This window comes from Diabrotica undecimpunctata, chromosome 3 (genome assembly GCF_040954645.1).
Source record: "Diabrotica undecimpunctata isolate CICGRU chromosome 3, icDiaUnde3, whole genome shotgun sequence".
NCBI lineage: Eukaryota > Metazoa > Arthropoda > Insecta > Coleoptera > Chrysomelidae > Diabrotica > Diabrotica undecimpunctata.
Genome location: NC_092805.1, coordinates 63,043,979 through 63,064,821, shown reverse-complemented (window position 1 = coordinate 63,064,821; position 20,843 = coordinate 63,043,979). Strand labels below are relative to the sequence as shown.

At 33.8% G+C, this 20,843-nt stretch overlaps 1 protein-coding gene across 1 annotated transcript; it reads right to left on the bottom strand.

Moving 5' to 3' along the window:
* Nucleotides 1–5,698: 5,698 nt before the first annotated feature.
* kappaB-Ras (NFKB inhibitor interacting Ras like 1) lies at nucleotides 5,699–20,614 on the bottom strand. The gene is made up of 3 exons (XM_072526002.1): nucleotides 20,276–20,614; nucleotides 19,958–20,224; nucleotides 5,699–6,021 (listed from the first exon to the last, which is right to left on the bottom strand). The coding sequence occupies exons 1-3, from the start codon at nucleotides 20,372–20,374 to the stop codon at nucleotides 5,779–5,781; spliced, it is 609 nt and encodes a 202-aa protein (XP_072382103.1). The 5' UTR covers nucleotides 20,375–20,614; the 3' UTR covers nucleotides 5,699–5,778.
* Nucleotides 20,615–20,843: the final 229 nt, after the last annotated feature.

Sequence of the window (20,843 nt, the reverse complement as noted above, 5' to 3'; positions counted from 1 at the left end):
ATTTTACTGCAGAGTATGTGTAAAAAAAATTTGCAGTCAACTCCTTTCATACATATATGAAAATAAAAATATACATTTTCATCAAAATATTGATTCAATCCTTCATTGTTAGTAAGTTTTTCTTAATTCTGTTTCTGTTTCTGCCATGCCTTACCTATAGAATTACATATGTAATGATTGTGCAGATTGACTCCCAAATAAATTTGTAACAGCGAATGCGTGTATAGAAGTGTAACTTCCACCGGCAGTCCCACTGGACTGCCACACCCGTTTTTTTAGTATACATTTACTTGACAATTTTCTATCCTACTACATATACACAAAACTTTCATTTAACATTAATTTGGAAATATTTACGAAAATTCTGAATTCTTTATCTGCCCAAAAATATTTATTCCAAACTGTAAAGAAATTTGGAATTGTTTGAAAAGCAGGTAAATAATGATCAAAAAAGGGATTATGGTAATTAGACCATTTATTTATAAGAACAGTATTTCGTAGAAATCTAAAATACGTTAGGCAGTTGAAAAACAGCGTCACTACAATAACAATTTTTTTCATATCGAATGTTAACAGTGGAAGTTTTTTCCTCAGAAAATTTCAGATTTTCATCTGATTTCTAATTATGATTCAAGTAAATTTCTTGATAAATGAAAGTCAAACGAAGACAAAATATTAACTGGGAGGGGCCGCTTTGCTAAACAAAACCACGTGATTCGTATTACCATGGTTACTGCATAACAACTACAAAACTAGGTTTCAATGGTTTGCAGATTTTTCTTAAATTAGGCAAACACGCATTTGTCACTATTTAATACATCACTGCTGCCATCTACTAAATGACACGTGAACTTATTTTCCCATCTTATAAGTGATAGCCGAACTAATTTCTCACTATCAAAATGCTAACTTTTAACGTTAACATCAACAAAATCCCTAGTTTGTAGCTTTTAATTGTAATTTTATCTTTAGGTACAGTTAATTTAAACATTACGGCAGTATGGATAACGAACATTTGCTTAAAATAAAGGTTTTTGGATAGTTAATCATTTAACGTAGTTATTTTGTACCAAGTTCAAAAATTATTACACAATACCAATTTTTAGGCACGTTACCACATAAGTTATGATATGAATTCATTTAAGTACAGTTATGAAAAAATTACTGCTTTCTTTGGAAGCATATAGGAATGGAATAGAAAGTGTACAGTTTACATACATAATCATAAGTTGAAGATTTGTTTTGAAATAGTGACGATAACTGTACCTAAAAAGTATATAAATTTTAAATTTGGAAGAAAAGTCGCAAAAGGAAATTAACGACTGACAAATGATAGCGTCAAAAATAAAATTCGCTTAGAAATTTATCCCATCTATGAAGAAAGTAAATTTCTATTATACATAAAAAATATATTTTATAAAAAAATTGGGCTAATAGATTATATATCGTTGAGTTGCGCCAAATGTAGGCAACCAACTTAAAGTTTTTGGTAAAATTTAGCTAGAGTTTCTTAAGAATAGTTTCAATAAACGAATAAAGTTTAATCCAGAATTTAAAGTTTATCCATTTAGTCGGTAATTAATAAAGTTTTATTTTATTTACGTTTGTTTACTATTAATATTGGCTACGAGCACGTGTGCTTGGTTGTACAGTAATTTAGTAATTTCCAGCCACTTCTAGTCTGTCAAAATTCACTAGACAGTTCAGACTGGGAATAGCGAACCGACTATAAGCATTTCATTTCCACTTTCACCCATATTTTTTAGCATTTTCGCAGTTATCTTATCATAGCCAGATGCCTTTCCTCTTTTGAGCCTGAGTATTATTTCTCTTATTTCGTCTATTGTTATTTCGTTTTAATTTGGGTTTACTTTAGTGTTGTCTATTTCATTATTAGAGTCTTCTTGAGTCAGGAGGTCTTCGAAATATTCTCTCCACCTGTTCATAATACTTCGTTCTCGCAGAGGATGTGGCCATCTTTATTTTTAATGTGTTAAGCCACCGGACGGTGGCTGGGTGCAAGACACCAATAAAAATGTGACGGTGTTGTTCCGAAACAAAGATCTTGGAGTAAGTGGTATTGTCAGAGGTGGGAATTACATACTCATAAAAATGAGGCATTTCAGCCTACTGGCATGCTATATATCTCCAAATATTAGAATTAGAGAATATAGTAGGCGAAATAATGAACACCGCCATAAATCTCGACAATGGGGCTCTCCCGCAAATGACGAAAAAGGGGAGATATGGAACGAATGGATAGCCCAGGCTGGCCTCCAGGTACTCAGTAATAATAAACCAACTTTTATAAGAGGGCCCAGCCAAACACACATTGACGTAACTTTTGCAAGTGAAAGGTTATCCAGACGAATACAAAACTGGGACGTCCTCGATGATCAATTATTCACCTACCACCGATACATAACATATGAAATCAAGGTAAAGGGCGGAACATAAGACGGCCGATAGGATATACTGGGAAAACATTTAATAAGCACGTGTACCTATCGGAGGTAAGAAAAATAAACGAAGAGGAAATATCTGACCTTGACCTCAGAAAGGCACTAGAGAACGCTGTTGAGTTGGCCACCGTAAAGAAAAGGAACAAAGAAAGAACCCCCTACTGGTGGACGGATGAGATTGAAGGCCTACGGGAGGAGTGTCTCCGAGCTTCCAGGAATTTTACGAGAAGCCAGGGCGCCTACGAGCTCAAAGAAGTATACAAAACAGTAAAAAATAAACTCAATAAAACAATAAAAAAAGAAAATGGCAGAACCTAATAAATGCTTTAGAAGACGACATATGGGGCGACGCATATAAAATAACAATGAAGTGACTAAAGATGATTGCTCCACACAATTTAGACGAGGACCAGCGGCGGGAAACTCTTTCCCACAAAGGAGGAACAAACCTTGAAGGTCTCCCCTGCGGTGGCAGAGGAATTCACAGAAGAAGAAATAAAGACCGCTGGTCAAGAAATCAAGACGGGAAAACCTCCCGGCCCCGATGGACTGCCACCGGAGGCACTGAAGATAGCAACAACAGAGAAACCAGGTTTGATCAGAAAAATTATAATAATCTACTGCGGAAGCAACAGTTTACCAGGGAACTAAAGGAAGCAAACTTGATTTTGATCCTAAACCCTGGAAACCCCCCGATTCAGCATCCTCTTACAGGCCAATATGCCTTCTGGACTGCCTTGGCAAGTTCTATAAGAATCTTGTCAAGAAGAGGCTGGAAGACGTGTTGGCAGATAAGAGAGCTCTATCCAACCAACAATATGGATTCAGAAAAGCTCGATCAGCCGTCGACGCCGCGATCTGGATAAGAAACGCGGTGAAAACAAGCAAAAAGAAATGGGTGGTACTTGTTTTATTGGACATTAAAAACGTCTTCAATTCAGCGAACTGGGGTCTCATCGTAGACAAGATTGTCGAACTTGGGACCCCGGAATATGTGTCCAATATAATAAGGGACTACTTATCGCAAAGAAGCGTATGCATATCGAAGAAAAATAAGATGAAAATGACTGCTGGAGTACCCCAAGGGTCAGTCCTGGGACCCACACTATAGAATATTTTATACAACGGGGTACTAGAAGTAAACAAAACACAAGGAGTAAGGGCTATTGCATATGCAGACGACCTAGCCCTACTTATAGAAGATATGAATTGGGGTATCATAAACAAAGTAAATGAAGCAATAGAAAAAACTGCGAGATGGATAAAGAGAAATGACCTAAAACTTGCAGTAGAAAAGACAGAAGTTATCATCTTGAGGGGACCACAGGATAGAGAAAACGTAAACTTTAGGTTCAGAGGCTCCGACCTAAGACCCCAGAAGACTGTAAAACACTTGGGAATCATACTAGACGACAAATTGGCATTCAGACACCACATACAAGAAGCATGTCGGAAGGCGGAAGAGAGGACCTCGACCCTTAATAAGATAATGCCGAATATAGGAGGCCCCGGTTCACACAAAAGATCAGTTATCCTACAGTCAATTATGTCCATCTTACTATATGAGCCCCAGTGTGGCATGAGATCCTCAACAAAGCAAAATGTAAAGACATGGTTCTTAGGAAGCAGAGGAAACCATTGATCAGGGTATGCAGCGCGTACAGAACCGTATCAACCACTGCCTTACAAGTAGTGGCCGGTGCTGTACCGGTGCATATCCTGGCTAATAAAAGGGTTCGGATGCACCAAAGGGGCAATGGAGCTTTAGGTTCAGGAACACAAGAAAGAAAAAGGAGTTTGGAGATCTGGCAGGACCAATGGTCAAAAGAAACAGACAAGGCTGCCTGAACGAGGGCCCTTATCCCAGATGTAGTAAGGTGGTATGAGTGTAAACACAGACGTGTTTACACTACTACAACTACTTCACCCAATTTATGACGGGACATGGATCTTTCCGGTCTTACACATACAGAAATAAGAAGACCGAGGACGATGTGTCCCGAGTGTGGTGTGGTGGATGACGCGCATCATGTGGTATTCGTATGCCCTGCATACAATGTGGGGCGAACCTTGCTGCAGCTGGGTCTGGGGTCACCTCTCGGCCAGCCACATGAACTAATGAATAAAGCAATTGAAAACAAAAGAATCTTTTACTTGATCATTGGTTTTGTGACAGAAACCATAAAACACAAGGAAGAGAAAGAGAGGAGACGGCAACAAAGGTGAACTGTTTATTTTAATGTGTCGTATCTGTCGGCGCCAGTGGGTGAGTCACTAATCAGCTTCCACTACCGACGCCGAAATCTTAAATGAATTCTCTTAAAAAAATCAATCTACATACGTGTTGTTTTCTTTTGTCTCTACTTGTATCTAGTGTACGGTGTGTGTCTCCTTTTGGAGCAGCCTATTACTAAGTAATGGGCTGGTATAGATGGAGAAATGAATGTACCACCCCCAGGGTGGAATATGAATGTCTGGAGTTGCTTGTACCTGTTGTCTGATCTTTCTCGTTAAGTTCAAGATGGTTGAAATAATGGCGCGGCGTCTCCTTCCTGCTTATCGCTCTGCACAAGAATGGTTAGCTTACAAACCAAGTCCGGTGCAGACGTGGGTGGGGTGGCGCGACTGGGATGCTATGGCAATCACGGAGAGTTATGAGTAAAGCTGACGGGTCAGATGGTAATGCTCGCTAAGAGCGGTCCCAGGCCCGTCGGTTGGAGAAAGAGGGGATGAGTTTAGTTGGTAGGCGGCCAACTACGGTAAGGCGTCGTCGTCCGAATCCAACACACCTGGGACACCTTCCGAGAGGTCTTTCGAAGATTCTCACCTCCCAAAAAAAAAGAATGTCTATTTTAGAGACAATGGCTTTAAAATTACTTATTAGCGCTCTTTGGAATCGCAGCTGTAAAAATCTGCGATTGCTAATATATTCAAAAATAGATAATTTTTCGATTTATTAAAGAGGAGCAACACTTTTATTTTTTTACATACAGTGTAGGACCTAGATTGTCTACGAATTAAAATATCCGGAATTTCTTTTTATTATACTAGTGTATTAGTTTTGAGGTTTGAAGTTGCAGACAAAACGAGAAGAAGAAATAACTGCAGAGCACGGTCTATAAACCTCGAAAACTATACACCATTACAAAACAAAGACTATAACAGACTCACTTTTTGTTTTTATATTAAATGAAAATGTCTTTAGTATATGTTACATAGGCATTAAAACAAACACATTTTTATAAAAAATACGCTAGCATTACTTTATTTTAGTTTATTTAAATATACATATAATGTTTACCTATTTTATATCAATCTAAGAATCTTTTATGACCTTTCGACCCATAGATAGTGGAGTGAAACTACTTTTACTCGGAGGTGGCATCAATTTGCTAGTTATATACACAAAAGGCTCATACAGGCTTGTCCTTTTTAGAGCTGATGCTGTGAAATGTTTTATTTTTTCCCTGATGCACCACTGATTTGCTTTGCTGACTATAAGATTCATTTCTTCATTTGCTTCTTCTTTAAAATGATTACCAATAACAACTATAGACACCTTAAAAATTAGAAAATGTGATTAAATTGTATGAAGTGTTCCTAATGACGTAAGAAAAAATATCAAAAAACAAACGTTTCGATTTTTTTCATTTTTTTTAATTTAAATTCAATGTGTATTGCAATCTATACCATCATAAACAATACAATATGTAAAATAGTCTTAATAGAGATCGTTCAGTGCCAACTACTCACGCAAAGTATATGATAATACAACTAAAATCTATAAGACTGTAGTTTTTTTTTATCCCCTATGTACATCATAAAAATTTCATAAGACTTTTATTTAAAACTTTTTACGTTTTAGAGTTTCGAACAAGAATAAGCATAATATAAATGTTTATTTATACTGCCAGATGCCTCTGAGACATCAAATCGCTATTCTTTTTTTATTGCGCTTCTCTTTTCATCCTACATGAGTCTTGAAATAATATCTGAAATAAAATTTGTGCGTACGAAATTAAAAATGTATGTAGCGCGCTTCTATATGAATGTATACATAAGGTTATTTTGCATTATTTTAAGAAATGTATAGAAAAGTAAATATAATATGCTTTATATAATTAATAATATATCATGTTTTAATAATATAAAATATTAAATTGATTTATTTTATAAACTCGAATAAAGTTATTCTTCCCACAAGAAATTCAATATTTGATTAGCTTAAATAAAGAAATATAGATTCCTGAACATTCAGTCCGCCAAAATGAATGTGTTCAAAGTAAGAGAAAGAAGAAAAAAATTAACAAAAGTAAAGTTACAATTAATTAACAAAGGCGGTTACGTTGCCTAATTATCTGGGAGAGAACAAATCTTTCCCTCGTGCCGAGAGGACCACTGCAAAGAAGCTTGTTGTTGTGTTGTAAGATCCCTCTTAGAAACCGGAGAAGACTGTTTAGTCCACTTGTGTCTTGGTTAAAGAGTGTTAATATACTCCAAATACCAATGTTTCCAGAAATCGCTTTGGATACCTTGCAATAGGTGCCAACGACTTAATTTGCTAAGACATAAATGACTTAAATCGGGTTCAGGAATCGGATTATTTAACGATTCAAATATTAAAAAATGTCCAATCGTAAATGGCTGTGGATCAGTGGCATCTGAGCTAATGGGACACAAGGAATGAGAAATCAGGATAGACTCGACTTGTGTTAGAACTGTATAGAATTCATCAAATGTTAAGATTTGATTACCAATATCCTGGTAAAAATATGACTTGAATGACTTGACGCTAGCTTCTGCTAATCCATTTAAGTGAGGGGAAGCTGCCGGATTACAATTCCAAAAAATGTCCAATTTTTGTGTTGATTTTGCGCAAATTTTAATTATTGATTATTAGCAGCCATGAAATTAGTGCTCTGATCACTAACAATATGATTGCACCGACTACTTCGCACAATGAAACGCCTAAAAGCTGCTAAGAAGGACTCTGGACTAAGATCAGATGTAGCCTCTAAATTAATAGTCTTAGTAGCCTTACAAACAAATAAAACACGACATAACCCTCAATGGTTTTCGCTCCTCTATGTTTGCTCATCAAAAGCGAAAATGGACTAGCGAAATCAATACCAACTGACGAGAATGCTTTTAACTAAGACACGCGGAATGAGGGCAAATCAGCCATACAAGGATTATATAGCTTGGGTTTAGAACGAAAACACGTAATGCATCTTGACAAACATTTATAAATTGCCGCTTTAGGGGATAAGATTCAATATGGTTGAAACAACCAGTATTACAAAGTTTTTAAACCTGGATGAAAATATGAATTGTGAGTTGATTCAATTATCAATTCCTTAAATATGTGTGCTTTGGACAAGAGTATGGGATGTTTGATGTCATAACAAAAAGAAGATCTTTTAAGCCGACCCCTAACTCTAAGTAAACTATCTGAATCCACAAACGGTGTCATTTACGAAAAGGTTTAGACAGTAATGTGTTTTGATCAGTCTTAAGAAAAATATCAGAAAAAACATCCATCTGAACATATCCAATAATCGTTTTAAGTGAAAACTTTATTTCCTGCTGAGTAAGGACTCCGTTTTCGTTAAGTCTTTGTTTAGACCTGGAATTTCTTATAAATCTCAAGACATAAGCTAAAATTCGTTGAATTTTAGACAAAGAAGACCATCGATAGAGTAAATTGTCATTAGTGACTGTAATTGCAAGAACAAGATGTTTTTCCTCTTTTTGGATCTCCATTGATAAATCAGAGTAATATTCAGTTGTACGCTGACAAGGTCAGGTGGTTTTAGGCATGGAATGAAATGAAAGGCCTGACCACCACATAGAAGTTGAACCGGACTTTGACCATGACTTGCATAATCGGCAGGATTCCGTGGCGACGTCACATAATGCCAACTAGAAATAGGGACAGTTTCTTGTATATTACTCACCCTGTTAGCTATAAAATCTTCCATCGACTTGGTGACGAAGACAACCATGTCAAAGAAATCATCGAATCTGACCATGCATACACAGCGTCAAACATTATCAAGCCCTTATAACTCCTTTGAACAAAATTAATTAAGTTATCCAGAAGAACTGCTTACCAGCAGCTCCAAACGAGCAATAGACTGAGTCTTTAACGGAGCAACCAATTATGAGTCCTGAAAATCGGAAGCAGAATATATGTAATTAGATCAGAATGATTACTAGCACATTTGCCAAGTTCAAAACCCCCTCTTTCATAAATGCAATTAAGTCAGAGTTAAGAGTCGAAGCAGAGTTTATTATCATTAGCTCCCAGTAATCCATCATCCATGTACAATTGAGTTCTTAATGCTTGAGCTACATAAGGAAAATTCACTAATATGGTGTTGTCACATATGTCACAGTGTATAAATGATATTTCTGAAGAGGTTCGGAGAGGAGGAAACGTCATAGAATACGTTGATGTCTCAATAGTCAGAAATCACACCAATTTGCCTCTACATTTGCTTAATGGAAAATGATGTACCAGAAGAATCCGACGACTTAAACCAAATATGGAAAGAACTTAATACTGTATTTCTAAAAGCTGAAGACAACCTTAAATACACGAATCAAAGAGGCAAGAAACCATGGATAACTAATGAAATATTAGAAATGATGAATGTGAGACGACAACACAAGAACAAAGACTGGAATAAATATAAAGAAATACAAAGACTAATAAGAAAAAATATAGTGGAAGCAAAAGCACAGTGGCTTGTAGAAACTTGCGAAGAGATAGAAGACCTACAGAATAAACATGATGATAGAATTCTCCATAAGAAAATTAAAGAAATGTGTGGGATCAGAAACGCTAGACAGTGTGGCACAATAACAAGCACGGATGATAGAGTCCTGACCACAATAGAAGAGATAAGCGTTGAATGGCGAACATACATACAAAACCTATTCTCAGATGATAGAACAATAAATATTGATAGACAAACAAACATCGAAAATAACGACTTGCCCATCTTAACATCAGAAAGAAAATACAGATTAAAAAATATGAAAACCGGATAGCCTCTGGACCTGACTACGTTCATAGTGAAATTATACAACTTTTGGAAGAAGACAATTTAGAACTATTATCAAGACTCTTCAACAGTATATACAAGCCTGGTACAATTCCACAAGATTGGTTAACGTCTACGTTTGTGCGTATACCCAAATCAAACTACGCAAAAAAATGTAACGACTTTCGATTAATAAGTCTCATGCCCCATATTCTGAAGCTATTTCTAAAAATTATCCATAACAGAATTTACAAAAAATGCGAAGAAGATATGGGTCCGAAACAATTTGGCTTTCGAAACGGTATGGGAACTCGAGAAACTTTGTTCAGTTTCATTGTTCTCATGCAAAAGTGTAGGGATCAACAAAAAGAAGTCTACTTGTGCTTTATAGATTATGAAAAGGCTTTTGACAAAGTCAAACACGATCAGCTAATAGAATGCTTACAAAAAAAAAGAACCTGGATCCAAACGACATTAATACAAGACGTGAACTCTACTGGAACCAAAATGCCTCTGTCAGAACTGAAATGGGTGATACTGAAACCATAAACATCCAAAGAGGAGTTAGACAAGGTTGTATACTATCACCATTATTATTCAACTTGTACCCAGAGGACATCTTTGCACATGCTCTAGATGAAGCACAAGAAGGAATAAAAGTCAATGGAAAAATCGAACAATATCAGGTATGCCGATGATACAGTACTGATTGCTGGCAGTGAAGAAGAACAACAAATTCTGTTAACCAAAGTAGTGCGAGAAGGAGAACTATACGGCCTTAAGGTGAATGTAACAAAACCAAAACAATGGTAATTTAAAAAAAAACACACACCAGTTATAAACATTCTAGTCAACAACAATCTAGTTGAACAAGTGAAAAAATTTAAGTATCTAGGCTGTTGGATACATGAAACCTTAGACCAAGAACAAGAGATTAAATGTAGAATAGAACAGGCAAGAAACACCTTCTTAAAGATGCGACAGTTACTCACTACCCGTAATCTTGATTTGTCCCTACGATACCGCATGATAAAGTGTTATTTATATGGTGTACTATTACACGGCGTGGAAGCTTGGACGTTAACAGTCAACTCGTTATGACGTTTAGAGAGCTTTGAGATGTGGATATTTCGTCGTATGATGAAAACTCCATGGACCGACCGCGTTAGAAATGAAGAAGTTTTAAGGCGTATGAATAGAGAACGTGAACTCACAGAAATTGTCAAGAAGCGTAAAACGTCTTATCTTGGACACATATTTAGACACGACAGGTATAACTTCCTTCAGCTTATTATAGAAGGGAAAATAGAAGGCAGACGCGGCCCGGGTAGACGACAAATGACCTGGCTGCGCAACATCAAAAATTGGACAGGATTAGACTTTCAAAGTTTAATAAGGAAAACCCAAAATAGGGAAGACTTTGCAGAGGTCATCGCCAACCTTCGCTAAGAAGACGGCACCTAAAGAAGAATTTGCTTAATGTTACAAACCAAGACATAAGCACAGAATCGAAATATAAGTAAAAGGCTAGCAATAGCCTTCTGAATCTTTGGACCAATAAGTAAGATGTCATGTATGTCGACATATATGGTCACACAATGTATGTCACGCAAACTTGCATCAAAGCCACATATAGTTATTTTGTAAAAATTTATTATAATTAAAATAATATTAATACCGCGACTTGGTTATAAATTTTAAACGAAATAAAATAAATTTTGTTATTGTGGTCATCCGTTTTTTCTTTTTTTTACTATCGTCAGCAAAAAGTTGAATATTAAAGTCGTATATTTTCATTTGATATTAACACAGTTTGGGTTCTGTTGATTTAATTAGTGAAGTCTCTTATTAATTAGTTATAAACTATGCCCCGAAGACGTTTAGATATTGTCCAAATGCAACATATGAGGTGGATCAACAAAGGGTTAACGCAATGTGGAGTTGCTCAACGTATGAAGTTTTCACAAAGTGTTGTAAATAATGCCTGGAATCGTTATGTCACAACTGGTGTAGCCTCATATTGTCATGGTGGAGGGCGACAACGGAGTACCAACCCTGTTAATGACCGATATGAGTGATTCTCTGCAAAATGAGTCTCATAATACAGATTTTTGGCAAACAAAAAAGTTCAAACAAGATATCACATTTTCATTTTATTAGATGTGGTTTTTTACTAGAAAGAAGATTTTATCAAAAAACGTTCTGAATTAAGACCGGTTTTTGATTTTTTTTACAATTTTCTGAAAAGTGTAGACACGGGAATTTCGCGAAGTGCATGGGAATTACAATAAAACACTAGAGATTATCAAATGAGTAATGTAAAAAATATACAAACCAAATGTGTTTCTAACTCAAACATAAATAAAAAAGATAACTTAAATATGTTTCTAAATTTTAAAAAACTAAAAAATCTTATTTTTCATAAACATCAAGTTTCATTGGGTATGAATAGTAAATTCGATTGCTTTTGCAGACAAGAGTTGGATCCGGAAGAATACGTAAAATATTATTAAAATCTACATATGAGATGTCTTCTTCGTCCAAACTAAATTTACTTACTTTACTAAAAACTTCGATTTACTTTCGCATATTTTGAGGAACATAACTTTAACTTCTTCATCTTTATCTATGTCACTTTGGCATATAGCTGAATATTTGTATTTTTCATTGGAAACAGACAAGAATGTGGCAGCCTAGTTTTATTTTTGAAGACATTACAACTCCATCTTCTTCTTCAGAATCACTGTAAACATCTTCATATCTTAACTTTGCGTCTTGCTTGTACAAGGAACATCTTAGAACCAAAATCTTTATACTTCAAACATCCAAGTCCATAATGATTATCATTTTGTTTCACCTGTTGCCTTATCTTATTAATTTCTTGTTCCGTAACGACATAGAACTTCATCTTTGACCAATTTTTCTCAAACACGTCTATGATTGTTCTTAGTGAATCAATATCAGATCCTTGTGCTACAATACGATCAGCAGTTCGTTTTCATACCCCTCCAATACCATCAGGTGATCCTTTTCCATGTCCAGCTTCGCAATAATTCCATGTCACTATTTTTATTTGACTAAAGTGTCGTTTTAAATTTTTGACCAAAAAATTAAACATAAATTTATTGCGATATTGGGTTGCTGGGCTATCACTTAAAAAGTGAACCGTAGTGGCATCTCCTATTGAATCCTTTAGCACCGGTAATAAGTGGGCCCAAATATCAGGAACATCATGCTTAAGACATTCTGACATCGTACAGTAAGAGGTAGGTTTAACAATAGAACCTGCAGTTTTATTTTGAGTTATGTATTCTTTTTTTCCAGTACAATTTCTCGCATTTAAATCCTCTTTAAAATACTCATGTATTTGTCGTCAAACAGTATCCATACCTACAGACCTTTTTTTTCATGTACTAAGATAGACTTATTTTGATATTTTTTGGGGCTCAAATTCCTAAACCCCCTCTTTCTTGAGCAGTATTTTTTCAATCCATATTTTCTTATATTTTCAGACATAAGTTACTTTATAACTTGCTTTGTTCTATTTTGCTCACACTCTTTGTATGAATATCTTAGTTGTTTCTCCATAACCTGACCCAAAAGAATCTTTTGTTTTGTGTTTCATCGATAATCAAATCAGTTATCGGTAGTGGAGTTCTGGGCTGTTTTATCTGTAGCTCTTTTTTCTGTTTTCCGCTTTAAGTCTCTGATACCTTTTTTAGTATTTTTCTAGTGCAGCTTCTAGCTTTTTAATTTTCTCTCTTGTTTTTACTTTTTCTCTATGTCTTTTAACTCTATTTTGAATAGCCCTCCTTCGCCCAATATCGGCTTTAATATTTTCTGGTACATTTTCTTCATCTGAAGAATTTGGGGGTGTATTCTTTTCCAAATGTTGTCCAGTCTCCTTCAAAGCTTTTTGTCTTTGTCTGAATGCAGCTAAATTAGTTCTCCTTAGTTTCCTCTTAATTCTTTGTTGTCTTGGAGTCATCTTATTGATAGATTTTTTTATTTTACTTTTTCGTTGCCTCAGATACTTTTCTTTTTCTTTTGTTGTTGTTCAGCTGTTTTGATTGGATCTTTTCTTATTTTCCTGCGTCTTTCTATCTCCCTTTCTCGTTTTCTTCTTAAAAGCTTCTTCTGGAAAGTTTAGGCATGATTCTGGAAAAAAAATTAAGATCAATAATAAAATATCAAGTGGTCGAAATTCCCGTGTCTCACTTGTAATTTCCATGTCACTAAAAAGACATGGGAATTACTGACCCGGGAATTACAAAATACATGTTTTACATTCATTATAAGCTTTAAAATAAAAAATTGGAAAATATTATATTATAAAGCAGATTCTAAAAAGGTCTAACATTGAATGATGCATAAAAATTTGCAAAATTTGTTACTTTTACCAAAAATAAACTTACCCCGGGAATTACGCTGTTGAATATTATACACGTGGTTGCAGCATTTTAAACAGTAATACATCTCCTCTCGTTGCTTTCCAATGCTTAACTAATAGGTTAGGATAGGAGTCACAGCGGTGATTCACAAGCTTCAGGTTGTCAGCGTCGTTGAAAGTAGAGACATCTACGATTTTTACAAACAATTTTTGTTTGTAACACGGGAATTACTCATTTTGCCAGGGACAAAATATATAATTTTTTTTTGTAGTTGAATTTTGACTTTCTGTGGCTTTGACTATCAAAATGTTAAATATTAAATTATTCTTTTAATCCAATTACAAACAGAGGTTGTTAAAAGTAGAAGGATAAAGAAACTGTGATGAACATATTTGTGATATGAGTTTCGGGACATGACACGGGAATTACAAATGAACATTCTTTACACGAAATTATTACTAAAAATAATTTTAATTGTAAAATTATTCGAATGCATTAATTTAGTACATGTTATGCATTTCAGTAATAATTTTAGTATTATAATTAAATTATTTTTGCTCAAATTCTGATACAAAGACATGGTGAGACTCACTTTTCAGATAATCACCCATATATGTGAATTATTGCAAGAAGGAACCCAACATATACTGCTTGCCGCATTAACAGAACATTGCGTAATGCCACTGGAAGAATAATTTCAAGCCAAACCGTTAAAACAATAGCCAGTATATGACTGGCTTAAGAGCAAGTATACGTTCATCCAGTACTAACCAGGGATCATAGCGGATTGAGAAGACTATGGGCTGAAGAACTTCTCAACTGGAAAATCAACGAATGGAGAAACTGTTTATTTACAGATGAGTCTAGATTTCGTATAAATAATTCCCATGGTCGTATTTTGGTTTATAGGAAACGAGTACAGAGGCATAATTAACATTATCGGACAGCTTTTGTGGGAGGTCCTATTTGCGTTTGGGGTGGTATTTGTTTTGATGGCCGCACCGACTTAGTGGTTCTGACAAATGCTACGATGATACAGAGATATGGTTGTAGAACCAATTAGAAAATTATTATGAGCGCCACCCTTGCTAAAACACTGCTCAGCTGTTCAGTCAAACAGAAAAATGGATTGTCCCGAGATTGTCAAAAAAAAACTAAAAAAGAAAAAATATCCCTAAAAAGGAATTCCGGAGTTGTAATGTTCAAATGGTGTGACAAAAGGGATGTCTTGATGATTAGTACAAATCACGGAGATGAAAAATGTTAAAACGTCTACATAAAGGCAAAGAAATTAAAAAGCCCAAAATGGCTCACAGATTTCAGATCACAACGTATTCACATTGCTTGAGACAAGGAAATAAATGGTCAGTCATGAGTCATGAACTTGTAAAAGGAAGAAAAAACAGATGTTTGGTGTCGCTATGTGAGATTGAAGAATGAAATGAGGCGTAACAAAGCTTAAAAAAGTGTTCTCGTTCTAAATTTTTGTGCAATTAATGCAAAAAACATTGTATTTCTTGTTTTTTTTTCAACAAATACCTAATGCTGTTTTAAAATAATAATGTGTTATTATTATAATTATTTTTGCATATTCTGAATAAAATCTTTTATTTTTTCATAAAGTTTTATAATTTCCATATTTTTCGTAAAAACTGTCTCACATCCGATCAGGAAATATTATTTTGCTCCTCGCACCACCCCGATAAACTTACAATGTAATTTATACAGGTGTGTGGGCTATAGTTAATACCACGGTGGCCCTAATACAAAACTATAGTGTGGCATTGGAGTGATGCCTCACTGTCCCAAAAGTAAAAAATAAAAAACAAAATAAAATTTTTGTACTATTATCTGAATTAAAAATATATGCACCCACTTTTTGACTGGCAACCTATTATCAATGTATTCTACTAATTTTAAATGTACGTAAAAATGTGAGTTTTATTAACTATGTTATGAATGTAGTAATCCTGCAGTGGGATCTTGGACTATTATTAAAGCAATTGTATTTTGCAGTGAAGTATGCATTATCACATTTGTATGTTAATGTTACCCAAACAATTCCATGAAAATCTGAATGAACAGCATCAGGTAGAAGTTATTGAGAAAAATCCAGGTGAATAAAAGTGTGCCCTTTAGGAATTAAGAAGAAAATGTTAAGAATGATATTCATGTTCCTAGAACTCAACTACATAAAAAGCTCAATTAACTATCCTCTTAGTGGAAGATATAATTTATAAATAAAAAAGAGGGCCAATTATTATTTCAGGGCATTGAACATAACCTACCAACACCAGTATAACTTAATATTTGGTTGGACGTAACAGTGTTGATATATTTTTTGCATAATGTATACTTAGGTTTAAAATATAAAGATAGACTTTTACAAAATTATATTTCTAATATTTCTTGTTATGAAAAGCTAAAATTTTTGAAGTATATAAAACAACATTCATAAATTATTTTTTTTAGATTAAATGCAGCCAAATATTATAAATTATTTTTGGCAATTTACCTTTGATACATTAGCGGATATATTATATATCATCTAAAATTTTATTTACAAAGAACAAATAATAAATAAAATTTTAAATCAAAAACTACATAAGATGGCCCTTAAATTAGCATTTCCACCACCGGAGAAAAAACCCAGTAACTTCTGCTCCATTACATATACAGGCAAGATATCAACAAAAATAGCCAAACACATAAAATGAAAGGAATAACACCAGCTTTTAGAACAAACAATAACTTAGAAAAAATCTATTAAGAACAACAAGAGACAGAAGAAAAAGCACTTTCACAGTGGGACTGCCCAAAAACTTCTACGGTCAAACTAATAGAACTTTTAACAAGAACATAAAAGGGCTTTTAATAATAGAAAAACAGATTATATGTACTCACTTCACCTTCTAGGCCATAATCACCCTTTTAATGACCAACTTGAGACAAATTGTTCTCTCCTCCTCAACTTATTCAGTTAAAGACTATAAGGTGTAAACTCATACCAAAAATAGATCACTTGAGAAAGGCAATCTTCCGAAACAGCTGTAGTAATAAAAAAATAAAAATTATAATAAATTTTATGGAAAATAAGTTTTGAAAACAAACGTTTTCAGTGTTTTATTGTTAGATATTAATTTTTATGTAATTTTAATGCTTTTATTATATATGCATCTTATTTAAATGCAAATGTATGCAATGTTTATGGTAATATGTATAAACTGATATGTTTTTGTTTGTTTTCGATTTTTAATTGATATATGTATATGTGCTGCCCGATTTTGAATTTAAATTTAAGAGTAAGAGATAATTGATGGTATGATAACACTGTCAATATGCTAAACTTACACTGAGTATCAAATACATTATGGGTTATGTTCAATGCCCTGAAATAATCATTGGCCAAAAAAGAATACCATATTTTTAACCGTCTAGTGGACAGGTGGGTTAAAAATTACAGGAGTAGATGGGTGTGGCCTGTCAGAGCCTTTCTTTGGCATTTTTTTTAGTATAAAATAGTTTTTTTTCTTCAAAAATTATTTTTTATTCAAATACAACACACTTTTATAAATACATTTAATAAATACAGTAGACTCCCTCTATAACAGGAACTTAAATGGCAGACTAATTACCTCGTTATAAGCCGATCTCGTTATATCAGACAACAATAATACTGTGCATACATATAAATATGTAGATTTCTAAAACATTAGCTTCCTATAGTGAAGCCATTCGGAGCAATATAAGATTCTAAATATTGTCTGAATGGCGTTTTTGAAAAAAAGTTGTTTACGTTTATTGTCAATGAAATATGTTCAAACAAAAAGAAGTTGTTTACTTTTATTGTCAATGATATATGTTAAAACAAAAAATCTGTACGTACATTTTTTTCGAACTACATAATGTATAAAGCGTATTTTGAAGGATAACATAAACTATTGCTTCTGCAATTGGAAAAAGTTTGTCATTTTTGACTTCTTTAAATTGTCCATATCATTCTAACTATCATATTTTCTACAGATGTGAAACATTTGTATTTATTGTAAAGAAGTTTATTGCGGGCAGCAGTTAAGATTATTGCGGGGCATTTAAAAAAAGACTATTTATTTATAGTCACAGCCGGACCATAAACGTAAAAAACACGTTTTTCGATCTTATTTTCTCTCGTTATAACCAAATTTGCCTCACTATAGACGGTTATATTTCAATAGAAATTCCACAGTACATCTAATGTACCTCGTTATAAGCAAAACCTCGTAATAGCCATGTTCGTTATAGAGGGAGTATAATGTAATAGGTTATTTTTTTTTATAACATTTGAAATACTCAAAACTACAAAAAACTGTTACTTTTTGACATATTTATATTTAAAAATCAATAACGCCGTTTTCTAAAAAAACGAGAATTTTAAACCTATTTAGTCTAGTAAAGAAATAACTCAAAACTAAATATTATATGAAACACACTCCAAAACTCTTTGCCAGCAAAAAAACTATGACCTAAACTTTTTTTTCCTAATTTTGGTTTAGACAGTATGCACAACAGGCTATAATATGCTCCAGAAAAAGTCAGCTCTTACACAATTTGCAAAAAAATCTAGTTTTACGCCTTTTACAATATTTTTTGCAGTATCCCGCTTTGTTTAGGGGATCAGGATAAAGTTAAGTCCTAAATTTTTTTGAAAGATTCTTCTGCCCTACAGGGTGCATCTGCATTATTGTGCCTAGTTATAACAAAAGTAAAATATACCAATGGACAGAATATTGCACTACCTCAGTACAGATCCATGCATTAACAGAATGACATACTGAAAGAAACAGTATGCAATATCAAAAAATAAAATTATTATTATTACCTTTTATTTTGTTAATTGTCAAATTGATTATTTTTTAAGTTTTGGAGAACATACATAAACTATGTTGTAGAGAAGAGGGAGGGGAGGACTTTGCTTATTACGATGATATATAAAAGGAGGGAGGGGGACATGAGTGCACATGCATACATTTTTTTACTAACTTCTATCAGAGGACAGCATTATTCAAAGTAACAGATAAACACATAAAATGTAAAGTTTCAAAACTATATAATATTATATATAGTTAATATTATAGTTTTTTATAATTCATTTTAAAATCCAGAAATAACATTGAATTAAAAAAAAAAGAGTGAAAGTGGGTCATAAGTTGCAATTACGACATTGACATGAGGGGGGGGCTTGACTGAAAACGATTCTTTATGACAATGAGAAAGGAGGGTATTAAGAAGTCCAAATTTTTTATAACATATTTTATGAATGTTCCCTTGTATCCACTTGTCTGAGCTCTTTGAATTTATGCAATATATACTGTAATGGGGGTTTCCTGTCAAATAAATAAATAAAAGAATTAATTGCAACCACATTTAGAAATTCATAAAATGTTACCATTGTGCATCTTCTAGTTGCCCTGGCTACATTATATGTTCAAGTAATTCTACCTACTACGTTTTATTTTTTGTTAGGTTGTAGAAAGATATTATTTCTGGCTTTTGAGAATTTCGAGTTGACAGATCAATGTTGTCAATATCGTGATGGAAAGACGATACTAGTAAGACATTTTTAGATTTCTTATCCTATTTCAGTGCTTCATGCTAAATGGAACTACATTGTGTATATTGGCAAAAGTTACTAAACAGATGGATGAAGCCTGTCATTCCATTTAACTGTATACCTCAAATGTATATATTTTTTTCAATAAAAAATGTGTATACAAGCAAATTTTAACCTTGAAAGGTACCTATAAAATAGTTGTAAAGTTAATACAAAAAAGAGATTTGTCTGGACTGACAGGCCGCACCTGTGCAACAGGAGGGTTAAAGATGTAAAATTTTGGTGTGACACTATTAATAAGCAAAATGAGAGGTTCTGGTTAGTGTTAATTTGGTGATGAAGGATGCAAAATACATGCTCATAAAATAACATTTCTTCAGGTTGAGTGCTAATTTTATGAAGCAATTTTTATTTAAAGATTAAGATAATAGAAAGAATATATTATTATGTTGACTGATGTAATACCTCTTTTTTATCTTTATTCTTATCAATGTCCTTCTTTAAAGCTACAAGTATATCCAGTGAAGTGCTTTTTGAAGTATCATAAACTAAGATATATCCATCTGCCATCTGTAAATAATGCCTGGGTAATTGTTGATTTGTCATTCCATTTGATGTAGATATTTGTGAAAACTCTATTCCAGCTGTATCATAAAATCTTAATTTTTCTCTAGTACCTTTATCAGATTCTATGTTTGCGACATAAATATCTTCTATTGTAGGATGCAAATCCTAAAAAAATAAACTAAAGTAAAAAGAAAAACATAAATATAAACTAATTACCAATTTAGTATTAGCGTGTCCATATATAACCTGTTCTAAAATTGAACTTTTACCTATTCCCTTCATCCCACATACAACTACTTTGGAAATCTTGACCATTATTGCACTTTTATGATATATAATTATAAATATGAACTAACGAAAATTAAGTTTTGACATGTTAATGTGGCCTATTTGCGAGAAGCAAAGTAATCGAGGCACACTTTAAACTACTTTAATGGTTTTTTAACAAGAAACTACATATTAAAATAAGGAAGAAAACTATTTATTGTGAAGAGTTCTTAGTTTTTGGAGTTGAATCGTGTTCTGACGGGGATCAGCTGACTGACTGCCTTCTTCTGTTTTTTGCATTCTTGCCAGCCTGTCTTTCGGTGTACAGTCAACCCATGTGTGGCAGGCGGGTAAGTTAGTGTCAATCCGCCAAAGGACTCCCCTGCAGTGAGAAACCTGCTGGTTTCGCATGGTTCTGTTGACCTGTATTGCTCAGTAGACGGTTGGCATATGCTTCTTCCTGCACTTGTTTGGCCGCTGGAATATAGGTATGCTGGTTTAAATCGGTCCGTGGAAA

Coding starts and splice junctions, on each gene's coding strand:
- kappaB-Ras (XM_072526002.1), bottom strand. CDS start 20,374: ATGGTCAAGATTTCCAAAGTAGTTGTATGTGGGATGAAGGGAATAGGT. Junction 20,225..20,275: donor GACACGCTAATACTAAATTG/GTAATTAGTTTA, acceptor TTATTTTTTTAG/GATTTGCATCCTACAATAGA. Junction 6,022..19,957: donor AGAATAAAGATAAAAAAGAG/GTATTACATCAG, acceptor CTAATTTTTAAG/GTGTCTATAGTTGTTATTGG.